Source organism: Podarcis cretensis (assembly GCF_951804945.1).
Source record: "Podarcis cretensis genome assembly, chromosome: 7".
Classification (NCBI taxonomy): domain Eukaryota; kingdom Metazoa; phylum Chordata; class Lepidosauria; order Squamata; family Lacertidae; genus Podarcis; species Podarcis cretensis.
The window spans coordinates 31,653,902-31,680,302 of NC_137176.1; the positions used below are offsets into that span (position 1 = coordinate 31,653,902).

General features: G+C 44.0%; 1 protein-coding gene and 1 long non-coding RNA gene across 2 annotated transcripts in view; one reads left to right on the forward strand and one right to left on the reverse strand.

The window, feature by feature from the left end:
- Positions 1–12,272: 12,272 nt before the first annotated feature.
- On the reverse strand, positions 12,273–13,520 carry LOC307219825. The gene is made up of 2 exons (XR_013840585.1): positions 13,129–13,520; positions 12,273–12,727 (listed from the first exon to the last, which is right to left on the reverse strand). It is a non-coding gene; the product is annotated as an uncharacterized lncRNA (long non-coding RNA).
- A 1,626-nt stretch (positions 13,521–15,146) lies between these two features.
- Positions 15,147–26,401, forward strand: part of DTNBP1 (dystrobrevin binding protein 1) — a 46,148-nt gene continuing 34,893 nt past the window's right edge. Inside the window, exons 1-6 of the mRNA XM_079983317.1 lie at positions 15,147–15,398; positions 17,997–18,047; positions 18,350–18,400; positions 19,340–19,400; positions 21,399–21,531; positions 23,881–24,013. Coding sequence (XP_079839443.1) covers positions 15,343–15,398; positions 17,997–18,047; positions 18,350–18,400; positions 19,340–19,400; positions 21,399–21,531; positions 23,881–24,013 — 485 coding nt within the window. The 5' untranslated portion in view covers positions 15,147–15,342. The remainder of the gene's footprint in view (positions 15,399–17,996; positions 18,048–18,349; positions 18,401–19,339; positions 19,401–21,398; positions 21,532–23,880; positions 24,014–26,401) is intronic.

Below are 26,401 nucleotides of genomic sequence, written 5' to 3' on the forward strand. Positions count from 1 at the left end.
CCTTGATCTGCAATTCTGCAAATATGTCCTGTTGTCTTTTGGAAATGCCTAAGTGGCCATCCTTGAATGAAATCTCCCAGTCAATGATCAACTTCCTTCCAGCCTAAGTAGCTGGAATATAGGAATGACCTTAACAACTGATAGTCCCCACTGGTGTACCTTCTAGTTGCTCATGCCAGGTCATGCTCTCTGTATAGTTGGGTGGGGGGAAGATACTGAGAACAAGGGAGCAACTGGAGGAGAAATCTGAAGAAGAGTCCTGGGAGGGAGAATAAATTTATGACTATTGAGTCAGACAGTTGCTCAACTAATTCAGTGTTGTCTGATCTGATTGGCAGAGGAATTCCAAAGGACTCCTTCCAAGTCTGAAAAGGTCATGAGAAGGGAGGGAGGAAACAATAATTATAACATTTGTAATTGTTCCCCCCCACCCTAGAACTCAGGAGAGTGCCATTTTTTATTTTCGCAACCATTTAATGACATATGTTTTCACAATCTAGCCCAGTCCTTTCCTCTCCTCTTGGACTTTCTTTTCCTCTGCTGAATTCCCCTTCTTAGATTAGAGAGATGCAGCACAATGTTGCATGGAAAAAACTGTCTTGTATGCGGGAGGCGGGGGGAACAAGCCCTTTAAAAATTAAACTTTTCCTTACTTGAAAGTGCTTAACACGTGAGGCGTTATTTTAAAAATACCTAGCTGAAAATGTGTTGAATTCTGGGTGTGAAACTGTTAATTAGTGAGAACTGGAATGCACATGGAGAAGTTACATTATTGGGAGAGATTCAAAAGCAGATAGTGGGTGGCTGGGTCCATATTAGGTGCGTGTGGGGAATTAAACCACCTTCTGCATGCCTTCTACTTGCCTAAAGAAACTGTACAGAATGGCGGACACTGTGTTGTAGGTAACACATGTTAGCATTTCTCCTTCCATATTTTATTTCTGGCTTTTAACAGGAGAGTGGGGAGAAAGAGGACGGAAAGAGGTCCTGCCCCTTCAGCTGTGGAGGCTAGGGAAGGGGAGACAGGGCTGCTGGCTCATTGTCCTGCCCCTTCCATGAGTTGGAGAAATTCCCTAGCAATGAGGTTGAATGCTGACCAGCCAGAAGGGAAGGCTAGACAGGTGGAGGAGCAAACTGAGGGGCCAAGTAAACCAGTCTCTTAAAGTGGTTATATATTAAAAAAGTGCAATCTAATATTAAATTTTGAAATGTTCACTGCATGTCCCAGTTTCTCACAACAGAGAACAGTTATATCTGCCATTAAAATATTGGTGAACTAAGCAACAATATAGGGACGCGGGTGGCACTGTGGGTTAAACTACAGAGCCTAGGACTTGCCGATCAGAAGGTCGGCGGTTCGAATCCCCACAACGGGGTGAGCTCCCGTTGCTCAGTCCCTGCTCCTGCCAATATAGCAGTTCGAAAGCACGTCAAAGTGCAAGTATATAAATAGGTACCGCTCTGGCGGGAAGGTAAACGGCGTTTCCGTGCACTGCTCTGGTTCACCAGAAGTGGCTTAGTCATGCTGGCCACATGACCCGGAAGCTGTACGCCGGCTCCCTCAGCCAATAAAGCGAGATGGGCGCTGCAACCCCAGAGTCAGTTAGGATATTTCCGTTCCACCTTAAAAGGGAGCAGGCTTTGTGAGTCACAGAGTCTGCATATTTCCTGTTCACAGGAAGTTTATGTTTTGTCTATTGCCTTTGTTCTCTCTCTGTGCCTGAGACATTGAAGCAGGCAGTCATGTTTTTTTCTTTGTTCTGACCAACGCTGAATAAAGTTGTAAATAATGCTCTCCTGAGTGCATCTTTCACTGTGCGAACTCTGCTGATAGAGCGTGCACCAGTCCTTGGAATGTGGAAGGCTATTTCCAAGGCTTTTGATGCTAATTGATTGATACTGCGTTTCTACGGGAGGTCGTTGGATCGTCCGGAGGCGACGTGGAACCATGATGGCCTTTGGACTCCCTGGCAGTATCTCAACAGTCACGACTGGACCTCACGGTCAGGGGTCGCTTTACCTTTACCTTTTTAAGCAACAAAATAAACCTCATATAGTATTAGAAGAGTCTGATATATTTGGAGAGTGCAATACTCAGCAGAGGATGGTTCAGTTGGTAGAGCAGGAGACTCTTAATTTCAGGGTCATGTTAGTAAAACAATTCTTTGAAGAGATTCTAACTGGAGGGCCAAATGAAACCTTTTCCAGACAAATTCTGGCTGGCAAATACTGCTGTATTTATTTTGATTTTGATCCAGTAGTGCTTAAGAAGTAAGCACTGTTTATTAGCAAGATGTTTCAAACCAGATCTATTTCAGCTTTTAATACAAGTAATATGGATATTTGGCAAAATGTCAAGATGTATGACTCCAAATCAAAAGGTGATCAAAGCAGAAGAAAAAGAAACTTGTTTCAGATTTACATTTGAAGCTGAATTTATCAAATTTGTACTTTTGCAAATAATAGAGAACCAAAACAGTCATTCTTTGAAATCCATACTTCCATCAGATTTTTGCAGTGCAATTCTCCAATTAACCAATCTTTACAAAAAAGTACATATTAAGTAAAAGCGTACATAAAAATTAACATATTCATGAAAATAAGATGTAAAAATGTGTCTGTTAGTTAAAGCTGTGTAGAAAAATGAGTTTATTAGGAGAAATTCGCACTAAAATTCTGGTGAATTTTCATAAGGATTAAAAAAAAAGAAGGAAAAGGTACACCAGGATGGCCAAATGGCTGGCTGTCCTGACCTCAAGACACATTAGGCAGTGTGTCCATCCCGTCAGCTAAATCCCTGTCCAACTCACACTCCATGTAAATTGATCTTCAGCTTTATTAACTTGAACACCAAAGAACTCAGAAATGCTGATGATAAATATTTAGCTGTAGAAGAAGGGTAAACCTGGCTGAGATCAAAGAGATGGCATATGGATGAGGTTGCAAGGCCAGAGCCTTCAGGTTACAACTCAGTGGTAAAAAACAAGATCAGAGAGAGGGGTTTTTTTCCTCAGGAGAAATTATTTAATGGCATTAGATATTTGGCTTAGGAACAACCAACATGATAATAGGTTCTAAGGCTTGATTAGTTGCTAAAGGATCAACAATGGGAAAACTAAAGCAGTTCTAAATACAGAGGGCAATATAACAAAAGTGACATTTCAACTTTTTAAATATTTGAGATCCATCTTGTCCAATACTATACTGTCTATGCTGATTAGCCAAATCTCTCCATGGTCTTAGGACATAGGCTTTTCCTGAAATTATTTTAAGTGACCGTGCCAGTAACTGGACCCTTGACTGTATGCATATAAAGCATGCACATTTCAATGAAACTATGGGACCTCCTTTTGGCAGCATATAGTATGGCTGAAGCATAGAGGAGGCCTTTGTTTATAAGCTCGGCAGCATTCATGAGCTGGTTGCCAAAGGTAATCTAAGGACATGGTGGAATGATGAACCTGAAACTAGAGTACTTGGACTGACACAAGCAACTGTTATAAAACTGCTGTGAGCATTCATATAAATAAAAATGTGTGGATTGGGTTCAGATATTGCAGGGTTCTTAAATAAAATCAATGAAAACAATTAACTGAGAACCAAAAACTATTCTGGCGAAGATTAATGTGAAGCAAATCAAAGTGCAAGCGGCAGAAAACTGATAAATGTTCTGAACTAATATATTTCTCACCTACATTTTCATTTAATGTAACTGTGTTTAAAAATAGTTTTTCACCACCTCTGTGTAGTTGCTTTGGCCGTAATCGCAGTGCACTATCCTTATTTCTTAAGGGGGGAAAAATCACAGGAACAAAAGATTCCCTTGAGAATACTGTCAAGCTTGAGTTCTGGAAGTATTTCAGCTGCCCAGTATCCACAAATTATTTCCACCAGGAATTTGATCCTAATCCTCAGTTCAACTACTGCAGCATAAGCAGAGGGTAGAGTTCAGTAGTTGAAGTGGTATCTTATGGAAACTAAGCAGATAAAAATCAGATTCCAGTTACTTCTGAAAGCTCATTCTGTTCTCCCCTGTTCCATGCTGATTTCCCAATATATTGCCTTAAGTTGAATGAGGCTGCTCTTTTAACCAGTAGAAAGTCGCAGAAAGCACTAGCTTTTTCTTTTTTCATCACCCTCTTCCTGAAGCATAGAAGAGCTTCAAAAACACTATTAGCATATATGCAGCATTTAATTGCACAAATGAAGACTTAAGTCCCAATTAACTGTGAGGGCAACACTTTAGCAGAGCCCTTTCCAGCTGCCACTTCCTGATGGGGGAAAGCTGCCCAGGGGGTCTTTTCCTCAAGTGCCCAGTAATTTCAAAGGAATACTAATTAAAAGAAGTTAAAGTCAAGTGTTTAAAAAACATATATTTATTGGGAAAGTGAACATTTACCATACATAACCAGTTTTCTTCTCCCCATCTCTCATTTGGTTCCCGAGTCCCGACTTAAATGGGTTACATAACACTGTTTACAGCTCCCCGCCTCCTTGAGCAAGACACTCTCAAGAGGGTCATTTGCCATGTAAAGAAAGGGCACATGATGTGATGCTATCTTACTCAATTTCCTCTCCATTTCACAAGCAGCAGCTAATGAAGCAGAATGTGAGCCTAGAAACAAAGAGAAATGAAGGTTGACAGCAGCCAATAATAATAAGCATTTCCCCTTCCTCTCTTCCCTCCACGCACCCCCTGGGCTCTCCCCAAATCTGTTCCAGGAGGTTAAGGAAAATTTTAGAACAGATTTATTTATTTTTGTTGTGCTGGTGGGTAGAAGAGAATCCTTGCACTGATGGAACATTCACTTTAGCACTGAGCACCATGTTTGGGTCTTAGGATGCCTTTGTAAAATTTACAAGTGGATAAGTTAAGTAAGCAGAGAACTGGACACACATAAGTAGTCTTAGGGTGGCTGTGGACTGGCAACTCCTAGGGCTGCCCAGTTGCTCTTCCACTATGCCTCTTTTAAAAGGCATAAGAGTATCGCTTTAGTGATTTGCACCTGTGGAGATTGTACTGCTGTTGCATTCTGTCAGAGTGAAATATACTCAGAGTCGCAAAGTGATTTCATGCTCTTTATTCAGCTCATAGTGGTGAGGAGGAACGAATGAAAGTCCCCTCAAGGTATCTGCTTTATATACATTATTTACACAATGGGCTGCACATGATTGGCTAATTCCGGAATTCTACTGTAAGCCAATCAGGTTGTGGATTCACTTCTATCTGGAGCATGATTGGGTAGTTCCTGCCAACCAATCATACTGCTGCATTGTTCTAGGACCAATCAGACTGCTGCATTCTGAATCCTATTGTTCTAGGACCAATCAGGCTGCTGCCTTTTGGATCCTATTGTTCTAGGGCCAATCAGACTGCTGCAGTTTGGATCCTATTCAACCCAGTACATAACACCCCTCCCCTCTAAGTTCCAGTCCTGCCCGGGAGGTCGCATTCATAGTCCTCGAGGTACGCCGGCGGCCTACGTGTGCGTTGCGGCCTGGGGTGTTCCCTGGTCCGGGGTTCAGGTTCTGGCTCGTGTTCCAAGGATGCTGGCTGTGATGGGGCTGTTTGGTCTGGCGCAACCGGCTCACTCAGTCGTGGTTCTGGTTCCGGTGTCCTTTCGGCCTCGCAGGTCCTCTCTGTATTTACTGATTCTGCCTCTCCTGCTGGCCCCTCGTGCTCTATGGGCCTCACTGCCCCTCTGTTCCCTTGGGACTCCTCTGCCCTTTCCTCCTCCTGGTTTTCTCCTGGGAATCGTCGCCGTATCTGGTCGCAGTGGCGGCGCCAGCATTGCCCCCCATCCGTTAGCACCTCATACGACACGGGGCCAGTGACCCTGGTGACTGTGGCGGGTACCCATGCTGGGCCTGCCCCAAAATTCTTTGCGTACACTGGGTCCTGAGCCTCGAAGGTCCGGGGGTTCTTGCCTTCCCCCACCACTGCCTCATCCTGAGCTCTATCGGGGTGAAGGCGGTCCAATCTGATTGCAAGGCGCCGACCCATTAGTAGTTCAGCGGGGCTCCGGCCAGTCGTTGAGCTGGGGGTGCTGTGCTGTGCTAGAAGGAATGTGGCAAGGCGGTACTCCCAATCCCCTTGTGTCATACGGCGAAGGGTGTCCTTGGTGGTCCGCACCATGCGTTCTGCTTGGCCATTGGTGGCAGGGTGGAATGGCGCTGAACGGATGTGGCGGATGGCGTTCTGCGTTGTGAAGGTTTGGAATTCTCCTGACGTAAATGCAGTCCCGTTGTCTGAGACGAGAGTGTCAGGGAGCCCGTGGGTTGCAAACAGCCTGCGTAGTACCCGGATGGCTGCGGACGTAGAAGTGGACGGTACCAGTGCGACTTCCAGCCATTTGGTGTAGGAGTCCACCACTATGAAGAATGTTTTCCCCTGAAAGGGGCCAGCGAAGTCCACATGCAGGCGTGACCATGGTGCTCGGGCGGACTCCCAGGACTGGACTGGGGCCCTTGGGGGATCTGGGCGGGATTCTTGGCAGGCCTGGCAGTGTTTGACCCAGGCCTCTATCTCTCCGTCGATCCCTGGCCACCACACATAACTCCTGGCAAGGGCCTTCATTCTTATTACCCCTGGGTGTGTCTCGTGTAGGGCTGTGAGGACCCTTTTGCGGAGGGGCTGGGGAACAACGACCCTGCTTCCCCATAACAGGCACCCCTTGTGGGCCGACAGTTCATGTTTGCGGGTTGTGTAGCCGGCAAATTCTGGCCCGGGGCTGCTGCTGGGCCATCCCCTCCACACCCAGTCCAGGACCCGGGAGATGACCCTATCTTTCTTGGAATGGTGTGCAACTTCTTGTGCCTGAATGGGGCGGTCAGGAAGCAGCTCCAGGCTCATAACCTCTTGTGCAGGTGCTGGGTCGAGGCCTGTTTCCGGTAGTGGTAGCCTGCTGAGGGCGTCCGCATGGCCCATCGCCTTCCCCGGACGGTGAATCAGTGCATACTGGTAGCTGGCAAGGAAAATTGACCACCTGAGGACGCGAGGAGACAGCACTTGGGGGGTCTGCTTTTCAGGGGCAAACAAGCCAAGCAACGGCTTGTGGTCAGTCACCACGGTGAAGGGCCGCCCGTACAAGAAATCATGGAATTTTTTTACTCCCTTCACGATTGCCAGACCCTCCTTGTCGATTTGCGAGTAGTTCCGCTCGGTTGCGTTGAGTGTCTGGGAAAAGTATGCCACCGGTACCTCTCTTCCATCTGGGAGTTGGTGTCCCAGGACAGCGCCAATGCCATAGGGTGAGGCGTCGCATGCTAGCACCACCGGCAGCCTCTCGTCGAAGTGTGCCAAGACCGAGTTTGAGACAAGCAAGTCCTTGACTGCCTGGAATGCGGCCTCCTGGCGCTGGCCCCACACCCAAGGGGCCCGCTTGTCCAGGAGTCTGTGTAGGGGCTCCGCTACCGCCGCCTTGTGGGGAAGGAAGGAATGGTAAAAGTTCAATAGTCCCAAGAAGGCCTGAAGTTCAGTCTTGTTCTTGGGCGCTGGGGTATCACAAATGGCCCGTACCTTGTCCCCAGTCGGGTGGACCCCTTCTGCGTCCACCATAAATCCCAGAAAGTCCACCTGAGGCACTCCTAGTAGACATTTTTCCCGCTTCACCTTGAGACCCGCCGTCTGGAAACGGTGCAGAACGGTGCGGAGGCGGTCCTCAAACTCCTCTGGTGTGGGCCCGGCAATCAACACATCATCGAAGAAGGGGGTGACGCCAGGAATCCCTTTAAGTAGAGAGTCCATTAGATTCTGGAATATGCCTGGTGCCACGCTGATACCGAATTGCAGCCGCTTTACCCTGAATGCTCCTCTGTGCGTCACAATCGTCTGTGCCTCTGCTGTGGCCTCATCTACTGGCAGCTGTTGATATGCTTGGGCCAAGTCCAGCTTGCCGAAAATTTTCGACCCAGCCAGGGTGGCAAGAACATGGCTGACCACTGGCACTGGGTATGCATGGGCCGTAAGGGCCTTGTTTATGGTACATTTGTAGTCTGCGCAGATGCGGACCGAACCATTAGGCTTGACGGGTGTGACAATTGGGGTTTCCCAGGGGGCATTAGGCACCGGCTCCAGCACTCCTTGCTCCACAAGCCGGTCCAATTCCTCGTCTATACGGGGTTTCAGGGCGAACGGGACCCGGCGGGCCTTGAGCCTGACCGGTCGTACTGCGGGGTCAAGCTGTAGAGCAATTGGGGGGCCCGTATACTGTCCCAATTTCCCATCAAAAACCCCCGGAAATTCCTTGCATATGGCGTCCACGTCCACTTGTAAGCTAGTGTGGTTCACCCCAGTGACGGCTAGCCCCAGTGGTCCAAACCATGCCAATCCCAGTAAGCTAATGTAGGGGCCCTTGACCACCAGCAATTCCAGTTGCCGCGTCCGCCCTCGGTATTGCACCCTGAAGGTCCCCACCCCCATTGTGGGGACCTTACGTTTCTGGAAGTCCCGGAGGGTGAATGGGGCCGGCCTGAGTTTGGGACCCCCAGTAGGACACAGTTTCCTTAAGGTCCTTGCCGAGATTATGGATAGAGTTGAACCCGTGTCCAGCTCCATGCGGCATGGGCCCCCCTCTATCTGTACGTCAACATAAATTTTCTCTACATTGGGGTGGGGCAACTGGTATACCTGGAAGTCCGTGAGCTCAGTCGAGTTGCCTTGGTGCGTTGGGCCCCGGGACCTGGGGCTCTTGGATTGGTCATCTGATGCCTGGCGTCGGGTGGGCCGAGCCCGACACACCCGGGCGATGTGTCCCGATTTTCTGCACTGCCTGCACTCTGCGTTGCGGAAACGGCAGGTCCTCCTCTCGTGACTTTCTCCGCAGCTTGCGCAGTTCCCTCCTTCTCGTCGAGGCAGCTGTGGTATGTGGGCTGCTTGAGTGCGCTGCTGTACTCGGTGCACCTCCTCCCTGTTGGATCCTGAGTCGTCGGTGAGGTCTTCATGGTGGACCCTCGGTTGGGATGGCTGGCTCGGCCGTGCCTCTTGCGTCGACCTCTCGGCAGCTTCCGTTGCCAGGGCCTCCTCCAGAGCGACCTGGAACGTTAGGTCCTTCTTAGCGTAGAGGCGTCGTTGCAGCTTCTCATCCCTCAGGCCACCGACGAGGCGGTCACGAAGCATGTTCTCCAGCTCTGAGAAGTTGCAGAACCGGGCGGCTTGGCGGAGAGAGGTCACAAACCCAGTTATGGTTTCCCCAGGGGCTTGCCGCTTTGCGTAGAAGGCATTTCGACGAGCCACCACTGAGGGCTGCGGCGAAAAGTGCCCCTTCAGCTGTTCCATTATTGTTTTGTATGGAACAGTAGCGACGTCTTCAGGCGCAAGGAGAGCCCGGGCGATTTCAAACGTCTCCTCTCCGCAGACGCTGAAGAATATTGCCCTCTTCTTGGCGTCTTCTTCATCGGTGACCCCTTTGGCTTCTAGGAGGAAGGTGAAACGGGAGGCGTATGCTTCCCAGTCTCCAGATGCTGGGTTGAACGGCGAAAAGCTGCTGTTGGTTGCCATTCTGAGTTCCTTGTGTCCCGGAGCTGAAGCCTGGATACACGGTGCGAGGCAGCGATGCGGCAGGTGGCGGTGCTGCGGTGCTGTGTGTGGCAGTCAGCTCAGCGGGATCCCACCTTCGTCGCCAGTGAAATATACTCAGAGTCGCAAAGTGATTTCATGCTCTTTATTCAGCTCATAGTGGTGAGGAGGAACGAATGAAAGTCCCCTCAAGGTATCTGCTTTATATACATTATTTACACAATGGGCTGCACATGATTGGCTAATTCCGGAATTCTACTGTAAGCCAATCAGGTTGTGGATTCACTTCTATCTGGAGCATGATTGGGTAGTTCCTGCCAACCAATCATACTGCTGCATTGTTCTAGGACCAATCAGACTGCTGCATTCTGAATCCTATTGTTCTAGGACCAATCAGGCTGCTGCCTTTTGGATCCTATTGTTCTAGGGCCAATCAGACTGCTGCAGTTTGGATCCTATTCAACCCAGTACATAACACAGAGGGAGTGTGTGTGTGTGTGTGTGTGTGTGTGAGAGAGAGAGAGAGAGAGAGAGAGAGAGATTGATTTTTAATGTTCTGAAAAGAAAAGACGAACAGGGAAAACAGGAGGACAATCTGACTCTCGCTTGCTAGACTGAATAAAATGTACTCAGGGGCTAAGAACCAAAGCTAAAACTGTAGGACCCCTGAGGCAAACATATTTCATTTCACATGGGCAGGCCCAACTGTCAGGACCTTTTGGGAATCTGTTCTGACAGAAATATGGTCTCCCAAGAGATCCTGTGATAACACTCTTTGTATAGCTGAAGAACATTACCAGTATATCTGAATAGGATTGTTTGTACTCAAAAAAGTAGAACAATCAAAGTGTTCCATATAAATTTTGATGAACTATTAGATTCTTCTTCAAAAAAAATATGTGGGTTTGTAAGTAAATATGATTATTTTATCTATGAATCCATTATATATTTATTTGTTTAGAATAATATTTATAATGGACGGGATTCACTTAATGAGTCCCGTCAGCAGAAGCCAGCATAAGGTCTTCTGAGACTACAGTGAGACAATCGCACCATTCCTCCCTCTTTGTGCCTCCTCACAATTTCGTGTGTGTGTGTGTGTGTGTGTGAGTGTGTGTGTGTCAGAGGAACTACCAGAACAGCATGCAAGGTTAGGAGAGGGCTTATCATTCTGGCTGGCACTTGTGGAACAATCAGAACAGCATATATGTATATAAACACTATGGAAATTTACACCTGTGAAGAAAATGCAACTACTGTTGTCTTTCAACAACAAAAAGTCAGAATTTTTTGTGGTCTGAAGGAGAAACAAGCACGTGGAAAGCTAGACAATGGTTTTATCACATAATGTAAAAAGTGAATGAACAAAGCATGGATAGTATACAACGGCATTTCTCAAGCTATTTTCTGCAGAGCCCTGGAGTTCCACAAAGCAGTCCAAGTGGATCTGCAAAGAATGCAGCTGTAATTGCAGACAAGCATGCACAATGTGCGATTCTCATTGAGCTGCAGTCATGGGGATTAAATGCACCACTCAAACCATTGCCCTGGAGATCCCTTCCCTTTCCCTTTGCCCCTCACTGTGCTTTTCAAGGGCTGCATCACTAGCGGCCAGTGGGGTGGCATTGGTTACCTGGCCTCCGAAGGCCATGTTTCATTACTGGTTACAAGAGGGGAGGCAGTGGGGAGCTTAGCATGGTGAGAGGACAGCAGCAGGGCCAATCTGGTACTCCTGGCGCTGTGACCACTACCTCGCCATCTCAGCAGCTGGCAGTAACATAAAGCGCTGGAAAGCCAGGAAAGCCATGCTGCCCTGACCGCACCCCCTACTGGGTTAAATGTGCTGTTCAAACACTCTTCATGGGAATACATTGTCCCTCCTCTTAGCATCTTCCACTGGGCTGCAGCTTGATGGCAGGGGTTAAACATGCTGCTCCTTTAGGTGAAGAAGTATCTCTGATACAAGCCTAGGCCTTAAAGATCACAAACATAACAAAACAAAGGCATTTTCCATCAGAGACCAGGAGACGGAAACTTTCAATAACTTTGCTGCCAGAGTTGCTGCTTTTTGAGGTTGCCACTCTCCTTTTCTGGCTCTTCCAGTGCTCAACTCCCTCCCCAATTTTCATTCAGTATTAATTTTATTAATCACGATCACTACATAAGGTGTTTGTAATATTGTTAAATTCAGAATAAAATTGATCTGAAAACACTATTTATTTTAAATCAGCATTATGTTGTTTGGTGCCGTTAGTAGTAGACATTTTAAAAGTTATTTTTAAAAGAATTTGCTGGAAGGGTTGCCCTGACATTTTGTTTGATGTGAAGGCTTATGCCACTGCAAAAAGTTTGAGAAGTACTAGTTTACAGTAATCGCCTAGGGTGGAAATATCCCTGATCCCTGAGCAAATCAGCCCAGCTCTTCAATAGCCCCATGAATTGCTACAATAGCCAGAAACCTCTTGGCTATGTTTCCCCAACATGCTCCAAACCCAGACCATTTTCTCACTCTATTCTCCGCATTCAAAGAGCAAAACTGTTTATTTCAGCCCTCTTTGCCACACTAGTTTGTTCCCACATTGGCAGAGCTCAAGTGTGATCTGCATTTCAAGCTGGCCTTGACTGCTCATTAATTAGCATTCCTTGCTAGTGTCTAAAAACTATGCCAAAGCTAAAGAGCTTTGTCTTGAAAGAACAAGACAGCATAGCTCATAAAACAATACGCACGTAGCATTCTTTAGAATAAGCCAAGGAGTCATGAAAGGAAATTTTTTCAAAACTGCTCTGGGGTTTGGTGCAGGAAGCTTTACTGGTGACAGCATGGGAGCTGGCCAATTAGTGCTGTGTCTTCTGCTTGAAACCTGAAGATTGCCCCACTCCTTTTGAGCTCAATATTGGAGTGGAAGGGTACTTTGGAACTAAACTGACTGTGGGACTGTGGAAGTGTCCTGACTGCAGGAAAAATGTTAGACATCTCTTTGCTTTTTAAAACTTTTAAAGTTTTCTTTTTAAAGTTTCACAACTGCATTAGTCAGTGTGTGATTGCCACCCTCGAAATTCAGGAATCCCCATGCAGCTACTTTGTTTTGGCTTCCATGCTCTTGGAAGTCTAAGCCCAGAATAGTAAAGCCAGGGATTTGCCCTATTCTCAGGGGGAAGCAGAGGCTTGGAGAGCTGGCTTTATGCTCTGGGTAAACTGCAAGGGATTGCCTGGAGAACAACAAAACAAGAGAACAAGGTTAATGCCAAATAAAAAAGGGTAACAGTCAACTAAGTCATACTCGTTTTCAGTGGATTTACTTGAAATATGGCTATCAAAAATCAGAAAGAACTCAGGGATACAAAAGAAGAAAAACAAAAGATGAGCATTGTTACCTTTTCTTTATATCTGAGTTTAGAGAAGTGCAAGTGGCCTATAATCTCAGGCAACAATAAACAGAATTTAGCAGAACATGTGCACACAGATTCTGTCACATAATCTCAATTTAAAACAAACAAACAAACAAGCACGCACACACACACACACACACACACACACTCTACTCTAGTTTTACACTGCAACAGTATCTTGAAAATGTGAACTCTGATAGATATAAAAATATTCCGCTCACAAGGGGCTAAAGCAGATGCTTTTGGAGTCCAGTCTTCATAGCTGGCCGAAACCAAATGAAGAAATATTTAAATTGCATAATGCCCTCCGAGTGCATGACTCAGTACCAGCTCAGTGTTCTGCAGCGTTTATTAGTGAAAATCAGCAATAAACAATTACCAATTTAAATCAGGGTTTAGAAGCACATTAATTCCAAGTAGTTTAAAGTCAATTTACAGTAATTAAAACTAGGACCGCTGCCCCCCACTTCAATCCACAGGGAGTTTCGTTTTCCTTAAGATCAGGTACTTTCCTGATTCTGCTCTGCCCTCTAGTGGTTTTTGCTATTACTATACCTCTCCAGAGGGACTTGCCTGTTTTATTGTGAAAGCAGGTATTAGGACCCATTTTCAAGCACTTCTCACATTGTGTGATAAAAGATGCAGTACAAGTGACTTAAGACACTAATACTTTTTATTGCACTTTACAATGGCACACACTCTGGAAAGTTATTATAAACTGAGAAGATACAACATTGTTTTCCAGTGTGCCACATTAGCAGCAGTTGCATTTGCAAAAAAACAAAAACCCAGCACAATGCTGCCTCACAAATGAAAGGTACTGCAGTGTGGATTACACCCTAATCCTCTGGCCTGTGATATAGGATAATACTGGTTTATTTCATAAAAGTAATTTAATGACTTCTGAGATAAAGTATGTGAAATAAAACTTTGAACAGATGAGGGTGGTTCGTGAAAGCAGAGTATTACAGTATTATTAGAATTATTATTATTATACTGTACTTATATGCCAAATATTCTTCAAAATTGTATGTTTGTGCAAACCCATATATTCCACCCCCCACCCCCATGTTGATGAAGGGTAAATTCTATCAAATAGTCTGATACTCTCCTCTGCTATACGGGCTGGGAAACTTATGCATGAAACCCTGGAGAGCAAGCGGCCAAAAGTATTAATACTAGGCAGTTTTCTCATCTAATCATTTCCATGGTTTCGTTTTAATCTGTCAGAGAGCTGCAACAAGATGAATACTACTGAATATTTAGGCTAGACATAAAAACAAAACCAGTAAACGGTATAACGCCTCCCCATCAAACGGCTCTAATTAATAGCATCTGCCACCGTTTATGCCCTTCAGCCAATCCTAGCATCAGTCCTACGACGTCGATTTTCTATGCGCACGCCTAAAACGACTCAGTCACGCGCTTCTGTTCATTCAATTGCGATAAATACCGAGACGCTGCGGGTTAAAGTAAGACCGAGTCACGTGCGCGTGATGTGAAAGAGATCGCTCTATCTCGCCGACAGAGCTATGAAAACGGTGGAGTGACACGTAGCCTCAACTTCTGAATTCTTCACTGGTGTCTTCCTCCCTCTCCACTTCTTCGCTGAGACAGCTGAAACGTATTATTGGGACTGGAATATTCGCATAAACAAGCAAACAAGATTTCCCACACAAACAAGAGCCGAATTTGAAACAGCAGGAACGTCACTCTTCGACTGCTTTTATGGGGCGGGGGGGGGGGGAGATCGGAGGGAACCACCCTATGCAGTGGGGCCCTGTGAAAGCTCGTGCAATATTATAATTAACAAGCAGCAACAGCAGCAAAGATAATACTACTAATATATCTTCTATGCCACTTTATATTTTTAAGGGAAAAAACCCTCAAAACGGTTTACATTAAAACATCAAATAAAACAGCGAGGGGAAAAATACAAAGAAAGTAAAATATAAAGTATACATCCATTTAGAGCAACATAACATCACTCCTGATTCTAAACTTGTCCATAGATTGGGGAGGGGGCAGTTCTCACTTCCGTCCCGGGGAAGACGACTTCTCTGATGGAAACCCGGAAACTCCCTATCCTGACAAAGCGACACTTCACTCTCTATTTTTCTTTCATAGATGCAGTATGTATATCTCTCTGCGACCCGAGCGGGCCTTCGTTTCTTTCCTTTTCTCCCCGGCGAGCGGTTGGTTTGGGCGGCTCGGGTGGGCGGGGCTTCTCTTGACAGGCACAGCGCGAGGAGGAACCGCCGACGGTTGGGCTGTGTGGCCGTTGGGCCCCTGCGCGGGAAGCCCCGCCTCTCCCCCCTCCCCGCCGCGTCCCGCGCTTCTCCGGGTGCCGCAGTGGGGGGCTCCGAGGAGTCCTCCTTCCCGCTTGTTGTGTCGCGCGGGCCGAGAGGGGGAGGGAGGGAGGGAGGGAGGAGAAGATGTTCGAGAGCCTGCGCGAGCGGCTGCTGAGCGTCCAGCAGGATTTGACCTCGGGGTGAGTTAACTGCCGCCTCCGCTGCCGCGATAAAGTTCCTGAAAGTCCCTGAGGTGCTGAGGGAAGGGAGAGCCGGCGTGCGGGGCGGGTTGCTGGCGGAGTAAGGGGCTGCCCTTCGGGGCTCCGCTGACGAGGGACGCGCCGTGGGGCGTTGAGGGTTTGCCGCGGAAAGTTGCGGTTAAAAAGCCCCCTAGGAAGGAGGCGACTTTTGAGGTACTTTGGGAATGAGCCCCGTGGCGGAATTCACTGGGGCTTTACTTCGGAGTAAACGCGCGTCGTGTGGCGGTGTAAGAAGTGCGTTTGCGTTTGTGGGCAGATTGCCTGGTAACTACCGACACCAGATGCGTGTTGTGAGGACGGGGCGAGTGGCGTGTCCCGCCTCGGGTTTTCTTCTTTCTAATACGCTGCCGCAAATAGCACCAGGGGTGCTGCACGAAAACCACGCGCTGTCAATTAGTTCTTGGCTACTTTAGTGCTGAATAAGAGTCACTTCCCATGTCCCGCCTTCCTTCCCAATGTTGCTAAATGAACTTTGGACTTGGTAATTCGGTGTTGTTAAAAATAATAAATCACTCAGGCTGCTTATCACCTGATCGTGCAAAAGGGATTGGAGCTTTTGCTAGGTTGCAACTGATTGCTATCCTATCAGAGTACATTACCTGTAAGGTAAGCTCGTTTTGGAACAAGAGCCCAACCAATAGGACCCCTTTCCTTTTTTAAAAAATGCATTTTTAATATATATATATATATATATATATATATATATATATATATATTCACATACATACACACACACAGAGAGAGAGGAGAGAGTATATAAAAGTTAATGATAAAGGTTTGGGACTCACACTTTGTACTCTTCCACCTTCCAGTCCCCAGTTTGTGTGATATATATATATATATATACACACACATATACATATACAAACAGAGAGAGAGTATATAAAAGTTAATGATAAAGGTTTGGGACTCACACTTTGTACTCTTCCACCTTCCAGTTTGTGTGATTTTATTGGCCTGCTTTTTAAAAACGCTGATAGAAGATAGATACAGTACTAGTTTCCAATTGTGCTGCTTATAAGGGCTGTTTTCGATGTTACCAGGGGAGCCCCTGTTCATTTGGGCGAATGGGGCACTGCACCACCAATCTCAGTCTGTCCTCGTTCCCACCTGTCTCCCTCTTATTTCCAATCAGGCCAAGGGGTAGCACTGCCTGTCAGCTTCTTCCTCTGCAGTCTCAGTGTTGCCCTTGGGGAACACATGGGGGGGGGGAGGATATTGTTAATAGGCTCTGCCAGGCATTGACTGTAGTTCCACCTACTGTTGGTCTCCTGCAGTGGCAGAGTGTATGCCTGCGCTGCCCAGGGTAGGTGCGGGAATGCACCTCTGTGGGGGGCAGAGGGTGCCCTACCAGGCGCCACAGTCCGAGGAAGGATAGGGCTGGGGAAGCTGCCGCCCACTCTCCTCCTGCTCTTCACCACTGGGTCAGGCCTATCCCAGCGGCAGAGCTGCCGCAACCAGGCACAAGGTGCGCTTTGGCCGAGGAGGGTGGGCAGCATCATTGCCACCTACACTCCTGCTCTCTGCTGTCTGATCAAGCCTGACCTGGCAGTGGAGCTGCTGTGGCTGGGCGCAAGGTGCTCTGCGGCTGAGAAGGGTGGGTGGCATTATTGCTGCCCACTCTCTTGCTCTTTGCCGCTGGGTCAGATATGACCTGGCGGCAGAGTCGCTGTGGCTGGACGCGCCCCATCGTAGCTCTCTGTTGCTGGGTCAGACGTGACCCAGTGGCAGAGCTGCTGCGGCCAGGTGCAAGGTGCACCGTAGCCAAGGAAGCTAGGCAGCAGCATTGCCACCCATTCTCATGCTTTCCTCCCCTGGCTCAGACCTGACCCAGGAGTGGTGCTACGGCCAGGCTCAGCTTCTCACTCAAAGGGGACTGCTGTGGGGGTACCTGTTTGCATCCCCTCACAAAATTACACCTGGGGCCATGGCCCCCATGGACTCCCCCCACGCCATGCCTCTGATCTCCTGATCTCTGCCTTACCAGAACCAGTGAGCACCACCAGCTACCACTCTTCTTGTTCATATGTGGAATAAAGCTATGTTCTTGTTGACTTTGAAGTATAATGAGAAAGTTGGAGTATGCCTGCTAGTATACCCAGGCCTGAGTCATTAGTGTGCCTGGGTACATTACAATGATTGATTCACTAATGGCTAGCATGAATATTTTCACCAAGCTTATAATGTGACAGGCCCTCTTTCATGGGCGTAGCCAGGATGGGGGGCAAGCTTTATGTTAGGTAGGGCAGAACTGAGTTATCTGTGATATTATTTGGCAGTTAAGCATTTTTATTTATTTAAATTATTTACAGTCCTTCCCTGCTCCATGGTTTAAGCTGACTAAGTGGCATGGAGTTATATGATACCAGAGAAATGGGGGGCTGGAGAAGTATCAAAATAGGTGGAGGAGCTGGACTGATCTATCCAGTGAGGTTTATAGGTGGCAGGAGAAATGCAGAAGAGGGGGGAAACACTTAATAAACCTTAATAAATTGCCTTATTTTGAGTCTCACTGCTTTTCCTTTGTGTGTGTTTTAGGCTGAAGACCTTGAGCGACAAATCAAAAGAGGCTAAAATAAGCAAGCAGAGGTGCTGTTGGATATTCTTAAATCATGATTTATAAAAATTGCATAAGCAAAATTCAATTTATTGCATGACGTTTACATAGCATAACAAATACTGTAATCTGTTCTATTGAATAACATTAAGAAGCTTATATTAGCAGATTTTCTGTTAATTTTTTTTGAAAATTTTCAGTATAAGTTGTTGTATAATTGTTAATATTTGCAACAGCAATGTAAAAAAGGTAGCTTTGTGATGTAAATATTAATTAGAAAAGTACTGTAGGACTTCAACACTTAACTAACACATTCTGTTATTTTTTATTACAGGACTATACAGTGTTCACCAGAGTTTTCTGCTGGATTACTCTTATTGAGCAAGTAAATTCTGTCATTTAAACTCCTGTTGAATTTCAGTTATTTATAATTCTTGTTTATTTTTCTAGAGGCATGGATGTAGTTAGTAAGGACTGTACTGTAGCACTTTGCCTTGCTCCCCTTGTTTACTTCAATATTCAGTAGCAAAAAAATAATTCTTTTTAAAAGTGTTTTCATTCATCCTATTGATACCTTAGTATGGTTAGCATTTGGTTACTTATATGGAGCTAAAGTAGAACAAAAAACTTAGTATGCATTTCTAAAAACATAAGTCCCATTGAGTTCAGTGGGGCTTGAGCACAAACACTACTGGAAGGGCAGCCTGGTTAAGCATGGCTAAGATGAAGATAGGGAAACCATACCCTTGTTTTTAAGGAAAATTAAGGATTTTTCATTCTTCTATGTTTTATTTGTGAATGTGTGGTTTGTTTCTGGCAATTCTTCAGTAGTCTCGAACCCCTCTAAGCCTTGTTTAGCTGTGTAGGGTAACTGCTTATCTAAGAAATTTGGCTTACATTTAAAAGTTGTGTTATTGGCCCAGGTTTTAGACCTTGTGGTTTCTAAGAGCTTAAGAAATGTGAATCTGGATAAGGCTCCAGTGCTAACGGGAGTTTTTAAATATAAACATGTTTTCATATTGTGATCTTAAGCTGCAATCCTGCAGAATCCTCCACAATACTTGCTACCAAATAGATGTGCATAGAACTGTGCAATTAATCTCTGCAAAATTCTGAAAAAATGCTTGCTTTCTAAGCCTTGACATCCCGAGTGCTTTGAGTTCAAGATTGTTTGACTTAATACATTATAAACAGTAGTTTTTCTTGGTAGCTATATATATATTTTCTAACGGCAAATAAGCACTTTAGTTCAGGACAGCTAGGTGAGCTTGTGGCCATAACCTTAAGTATAAGTCCAATGATATCACTGTTTTCTTTTGTGAAGATATGAAGATACTTGGGCAACTCTTCACAGAGGAGCAAAAGAATGTGCAAAAGCTGGAGAGGTAAAACATTAACTAACTAACTAACATACAAACATTTTGTTTAAAAACTACTTTGCAGTTGTTTAGGTATTTTGCATTTAGGAAGGTACACATCTCTCTCATATAAATGAGAATTCACCATGTAACATCTGTTTGAAAGAATCCTGAACGTTGATCAGCATTACTTAACTGGGAACCTGATATTTTATGTAGAATGCAGCTCCATCCATGTCAGCTGAAAATCACCCACCCACCCAGCTACCTCTACCTCTCTGCTGGCCCAGACAAACCACGTGCTTGCAACATGCATGCCTTACCTAGAGGAGCCTTAGTTTATTCACCCCCCACATCCAGTACATTATTAATTGCAGGCAACCATCCAGCACTTCCACACCTTCACTTGAGTTAAATGTTCTCTCTTCACTTGACTTTGATGGATGTTCAACTGAAGTGCTTGGCTATGTTCACACAAATGTACATGGCAGGGAAATTGAAGTGGCATGCTACTCACAGAATAATGGGGTTGTACAGGTTCCTGCAAATTGATATGTCTGTATTTCTGGGGAGCATGTGGGCTACATAGCTGTAAATCTTCAGCATGCTTCTAAATTCATATAACTAATACTAATAGGGAGCTTTGGAGGAAGGGTAGGATTCTAATGTAATAATTAAAAACCTTTGCAAAACTCAAGATGATCACCAACAAAAATAAAATAATTCATATACATTTGCTTCCTGAACTGGTTTAAGAGCAATAGAAATATAGCCACATGTCATCAAATCAGAACTCAAATCAATCTGACTACTTGCAAATAGAAACTAGTTGTGCTTCATTATATATTGTTTCTGTAAGTAAAACACATACACCGTACATAAATATACTTTTCTTTGGCATATTCCTGTTTAAATATATTAGGCTTCAAATGTCAAAATATATTATAGAATTAAACCTAACTTACAGTATTGATGACAACGTCAAGGAGTTCCATGTTCATGATTAGCTGGTTTTCTAAGCTGTGGCATGCCTTGGATACTTACAGAATACCAAATATCTAACTGAAATTTCAGCAGAAGGTTTTATAAACTTTAAACTTTAAAATGTGTAGCAGAAATAATTGCTGAATTGGCATAAACTTTGATTTGATACCTGAATTTACAATTGTATTCTCAGTTAAAATCTATTGTTCCAATATTTTTCAAAAAAAATTGTTGTCTTTCAACTTGTACAGCTGCAAAGGTTTGCCTTGTTAAAAGGAAAGACATGAATATATTAATAGGCACCTCAGGCCTAGGTGCCAAATGTGGCTCTTGAAGCCCCCCCCCCAGACATTCACACCCCCTTCCCCTGGGTCATGTATCTCACTGGCCCTTCATTGCATCTCCTTAAGTGCTTTTGCCTGGCTGTATTTTGTACTGTGATAATGACTCTTGCTTGCTGGAATGGAAGGCAAAAGTAAGTGTGTGTGTGTGTGTGTGTGTGTGTGTGTGTGTAGAGACTTAACTCTTGCATGGATGGAATGTAGTATTCTGTAGAATAAAAGTCACATTTGCAGCTCTGCCTCTGTGAAGGCTGCCTGCGAGCAAATGTGACCTCAGTCTGAAAAAGGTCCCCCATCCCTGCAGTAATAAAGAGATGACTGAATAGACTATGGGATATTGGAGTACATAATGCAACATGTTAAAATTAATGTTAAATTGAGAGTTTATCATAATCAGAATTTGCATTTCAAAGTAAATGACATTCATTCACTTTTGGAGAGACCATGGCCAGGTGTATGTCTTGAAGAATACTTTTGCAAACTTGGAAAAATATTTAGTATAGTGCATTAGCATAACTTTGAATAGTATTTTTGTTTTATTTGAAATCTCTGTTTTATCTGTATTTTGCACTGAAAATATTGTGAATTGAAATATGTAGCTATTTAAGGCTTTGGCAGCTGACTCATGAGCCCTATCAGGTTTGGAGAGTTAAAATAAATTTAATAATGTTAGTTTTATCCTTGGCTTTAAACATTGCAGCTGGTGGATAGTGAAGTTGTTATGCTTTCTGCTCACTGGGAGAAGAAGAGAAGCAGTCTCCTAGACCTTCAGGAACAGCTCCAGCAAATTCCAGGTTTTTTAGCAGATTTGGAATCTACAACCACTAGCTTGAGTAAGTGTGTGTGTTCTGCTTTATTTATTTAAAGATTTGTCCCACCTTTTAGGAAGCTTTCCCCTAAGCAGCTTGAAAATTATGAATATACAAATGTTAAAACATCACAGTTAAAAATTTAATAATGGTATATTAAAGGTATAATAATAAGAATTGGCATACAAAAATTAAAACTATTCATAATAATGCTTTTAAGGAATGTTTCAAGGCACAGAAGGAGGAGGATTGCCAGATTTCCCTAGGGAGAGTGTTCCATGATTGAGGTGTTGCTGCAGAAAGGTCCTGTCTCTGGTACCCTGGGAGATAAAAGAGCAAGACTTGGAAGATTATATTTAGTCCCATGTATGAATGTGGGCAAAGGTGTTTCTTTAAATAGTAGTGTCCCAGAGCATGAGCTTCTTCAATTGAGTCCAGACACAAATTGATAACCAGTGTTAGATTCAAATATGTGGTCACGCTATTTCAATTTCTAAACTGTCTTTAAGGGAAGTCTAATGTAGAGAGCTAGTCTTGGCTGTAAATGCCACATAGGCCTCTATTGTTAAAATTGGATACAGGAGAACCACTTCTCCTACATCAAGCTGTCTACTTCATTCTTCAGGAAGTGTGCAGCCCCATCTGGAGCAGGTTATATATCTCCATCCAAATCAGATAGATTCCCAACTAACAGCATGTCTGTGTTGTCTGGATTAAGCTTCAGTCTGTTAATCTTCCTCTCATTCAGTATTCCCTAAAGACACTGATTCCAAGTTTCTGCTACCTTCTTGGGGTTAATTGATGTACATTTGTTAATTTTTATGATATAAGATATCTTCTCTGGTGCCATTATTTTAGTATTTGAGAAGTTGTTATTCTACTATTTGGAAGGCTCTCTAAAGCACAATTGAAAAAAAAAAGAGTAAAAGTAAATTGGCAGATGCTTGGCATTTGTAAAGTTCATTGTAGGTAGTAAGAAAATAGGGACCCCTGGTCATGTAAACTATCTGGAGTTTTGTAAAGTCTCCACTAGGGGGTGCTCAATTGCTACTTTTCCAGAAATCACTATCTAGAATGAGGAAGAGGGGAGCATTGAGGACCACGTTCCCTCTTGGCCAATCATCTGGGACTACATGCCAGCGGTGGGTGGGGCCAAAACAAGAGTTCGCTTGGCCAGAATTCATATTGCATGTACCCCCCGCACCATTGCATATATTATATGCATACAGTGTGACTCATCAGCACATACCACATAAAGGCCAGCTTCTATTCACCCCGTCCAAAAACAATTGGGCTTGGGGAAAATCATTTTAGTTTTATGCTTAATTTCTTGGGGTGATATTGATGGGGATTGCAGCTGCAGTTTGTATGGTTAACACCCCCCCAACTGCACTCTCCATGAATATTGTGTCCTCCCCCCAGCAACTAAGATTAAAAACAACCTAACCAACTGGTTTCATTTGCTTGGAATTGGTTGGATTTCATTTCATTGGAACCTATTGAAGTGGTTTTTTTCAGCCTAACCATGGTGTGTGTTGGGCTGTGTGTGTGTGTCACAGCATATGTGGAGCATGCAAGTTTAGAAGATCCTGCCTTTATTGAGACTGCTTGTTTCCTGTTGAATGGTATAGTTTAATGTAAACAATCAAATACCCTACATTGTAAGTACAAAAACCTACTCAAACAGTATGTGGGGTTTAAATGATTCCTCGGTTCCTTAAATAGACAAAAACATATTGCACAATTAACATAGATGTAAAGTTTAACAGTTGTGCAAGTAAAACAATGCAATAATCAGGAGTTGTGAATTGTTGGTAAAAACAATGATGATCATCATAGACCATACAACTGTAACATGCTGTAAAGAGCCTGTGATCACTCATCATATTTCACAACCACATGAGTAGGGCAGGCAATAACGGAGCACTAAATTTTGTTTAATGCTGTTGGTGTGTGTGTGGACACAGATAGTCTGTGTTGCTTCTTTCTCCGTACAACATCGTGATCAGTGTTGTGGAGTGGAAAGGGATTTCTCCCTGTGATGGGTGGCTACTGGGTCCTTCTGTGTGTGCTCCATAGGATATTGCACCTTAGGAAGTTTATGGAATAAAGTCACTAGATTTTTCTACATGGATCTTCTTTCATGTAGTGATTGTTCAGTGAAGCCTAGGCCAGTATTGAGGGAGAGTGTTGGTGGGAAGGGAAAAGGAGGGAAGAAGAACCTTCTTTCCTCATTGGACGTATCCCCAGTCAGTGTGATTAGTTTTGAGACATCACTTGTTTGCCATGATAAATAAAATTTTCTTTAAAATCACCACAAATTATGTTCCTAATGGTTTGCCTATTTTGATATTTGAATATCTTGTTACACAGTCCAACTGGAAGCAAATTTTAAGGAAATGGAAAATCATTTACTTTATCTTGAAGACCTCTGTGGACAGTGTGAATTGGAAAGATACAAGCATATGCAAGTACTACAGCTTGAAAATTACAAAAAGACTAAACGGTGAGTTTATTATGATTTTAAAGATTTATTTTTGGTGTTATTGACTGTGAATTCCTTCTTTCTGTGCAAATATATGTTCATCTTAAATATCTTCTTGTCTGAGAATGGAAACTTGAGGTCCCAGAATCCTTCATGGAAAGGAATTATCTGCTTGCAGTTGGCTTTCAAATTCAGGTTGTAGTTTTATGCCCCATTGAATGTGGAATGGAGTAAGCATGCTTAAGATTGTGCTGAATATGTGCTAGAAAAAGTTTCACTTTGGGTATTTTAGGCCTTCAGTCTTCTACTAATTGCAGTGACTTGATCTGCCTTATTAGTCATCTTCTGTCAACATTGCTCTGATTCATAGTAAAGGGCATTGCATAGTAATTGTGGACTCCATTTCTTTGGTACAGATGAAAAAATAAATGCTTCTAGCAATGGCAGGGACCAGCTATTTCTGGGTGAGCTAAATGATAAATTGGTTCATCAAGTTGTCACTCACCTCTTGGGAGAAAAGGTAGTGTCTGGTTTGCTGCTGACATATAATGAGGATAAGATAAATGGTGTTAGGAATAAACTTGGATCAAGTGATCATGACTTAGTCTGGTTTGATTTAATTAGCAGGCCAGTTGGATTTAGAATTGCAGCCAAGCTATTTGATTTCTAAAGGACATATTTTGACATACTCTGGAGACATATTAGTGAGGTGATTTGCATCGTAGGACTTATACCCTTGAAGAAAAGAGCTAGAATTATGCGTTAAATTTACACCAAGTAAGATGGTGAACTCTTTTGGAGGAAAAAATCTAAAGATGCAACCAGATGAACAAAATTGGAGGATAACAGAGTGAAAAATTACTTATACAGTGGTACCTTGGTTTACAAACTTAATCCATTCCGGAAGCCCGTTCTTAAACCGAAACCATTCTTAAACCGAGGCGCACTTTCCCTAATGAGGCCTCCCACCACCAGTGCCCTTCCACTGTTTGGATTCCGGTCTTAGACCGAGGTAAAGTTCGCAAACTGGGATACTACTTCTGGGTCTTGCAGAGTTTGTAAACCAAATAGTTCATAAACAGGGCTGTTCTTAAACCGAGGTACTACTGTACAGAACAAGGAAGGCCTTTTATTGTCAAAGACTTACCAACCAATTTCTGTTCTAATAATTTGAGAGAGAGAACTCAATTAATGGGATACATTATTGTCAGAATGTTATTAACAACTGCCATTCAAGAAAGAATATAGTATACACAAATCTTCCCTTTTAGAATGTTTCTTGAGATGCTTGTATTATAACAGAGGAAGATGTAGTTGCTTTCTATCCCACATTGCAGCACCTATTCAGATACCAGACAAATGAGGCTTTTTTCTAAGGTGACTCACCTACCCAGTTCAGGTGTAACATTCTCAACTCAACAAACTCTAGTTTCCCCTTCTAGCAGGGATAAATTCACAGGCTACCACCTCCTTATGCACCATTTGCAAGAAAACCTTATGGTTTGTTAAACCACAGTTTCCCTATAACGTCTACACTAGGAAACTGATATAAGCATTCCCTACAGTCCAAAGTCTGCCAAGTACTGCATACGAACCATGATCAATCCTAGTTGGTACGGTGTGCTTAAATCACAGTTTTCAGGTTTGAACATTGCAGGGAAACTGTAGTTTCACCATTTCCAGAGGGGTATGCATGTTAGTCTGTTGCAGCAAAAACCAAAGAGAATTTTGTGCTATTCCATGCACATGATGAAGTGGTGTACAAAAAGTTATGCCATAATAAATTTGAGGTGGCATAACTGATTAAAATTTGTCCTTGTTAATCAGCAGGCTGTGGGCATGAGGAGAGCCCATCCCTCTACTCAGGAGAATGTATGTTATTTAAAGAAATTGAAAGGTAGCAGCACCAGTTTAGGGTGACTGAGCAGGAGTATATAATCCTTATCTGGTGTTCATTATCCATGTGCGTTACCCAAAGGAGAGAAGCTATCCTTAGCAGAAGTGCTCAAGGCAAGGAGAAAGTAAGCCACACATGAGTTCAAGGGACCTAATTCCCCGCCTAAGAGTGATTTATATTGGACTTTCATCCAACCTTCACCACAATACTATGATTAGGTTGAGAGATACTTAATGCATTTCCTTTGTGAATAATCAGGGTTTAGAACCTGAGTCCCTCTAAATCCAAACCACCCATCACTGTTCCTCTGTCCTGTTATATTAACTGTACATGTGAAACAAAAGAATTTAAATATACCACATAGCTAAATTCATTTCAATATTCATTTCTGACTTGAACCTTTTTTCCTTGCTTAAAAAACTACCATTCCCCTGAAGATGACATTTGCTAATGCCAGCTGTGCCTATTGGCAACATTCATGATTTGACATTGCTCCAGAGTCAATATATGCT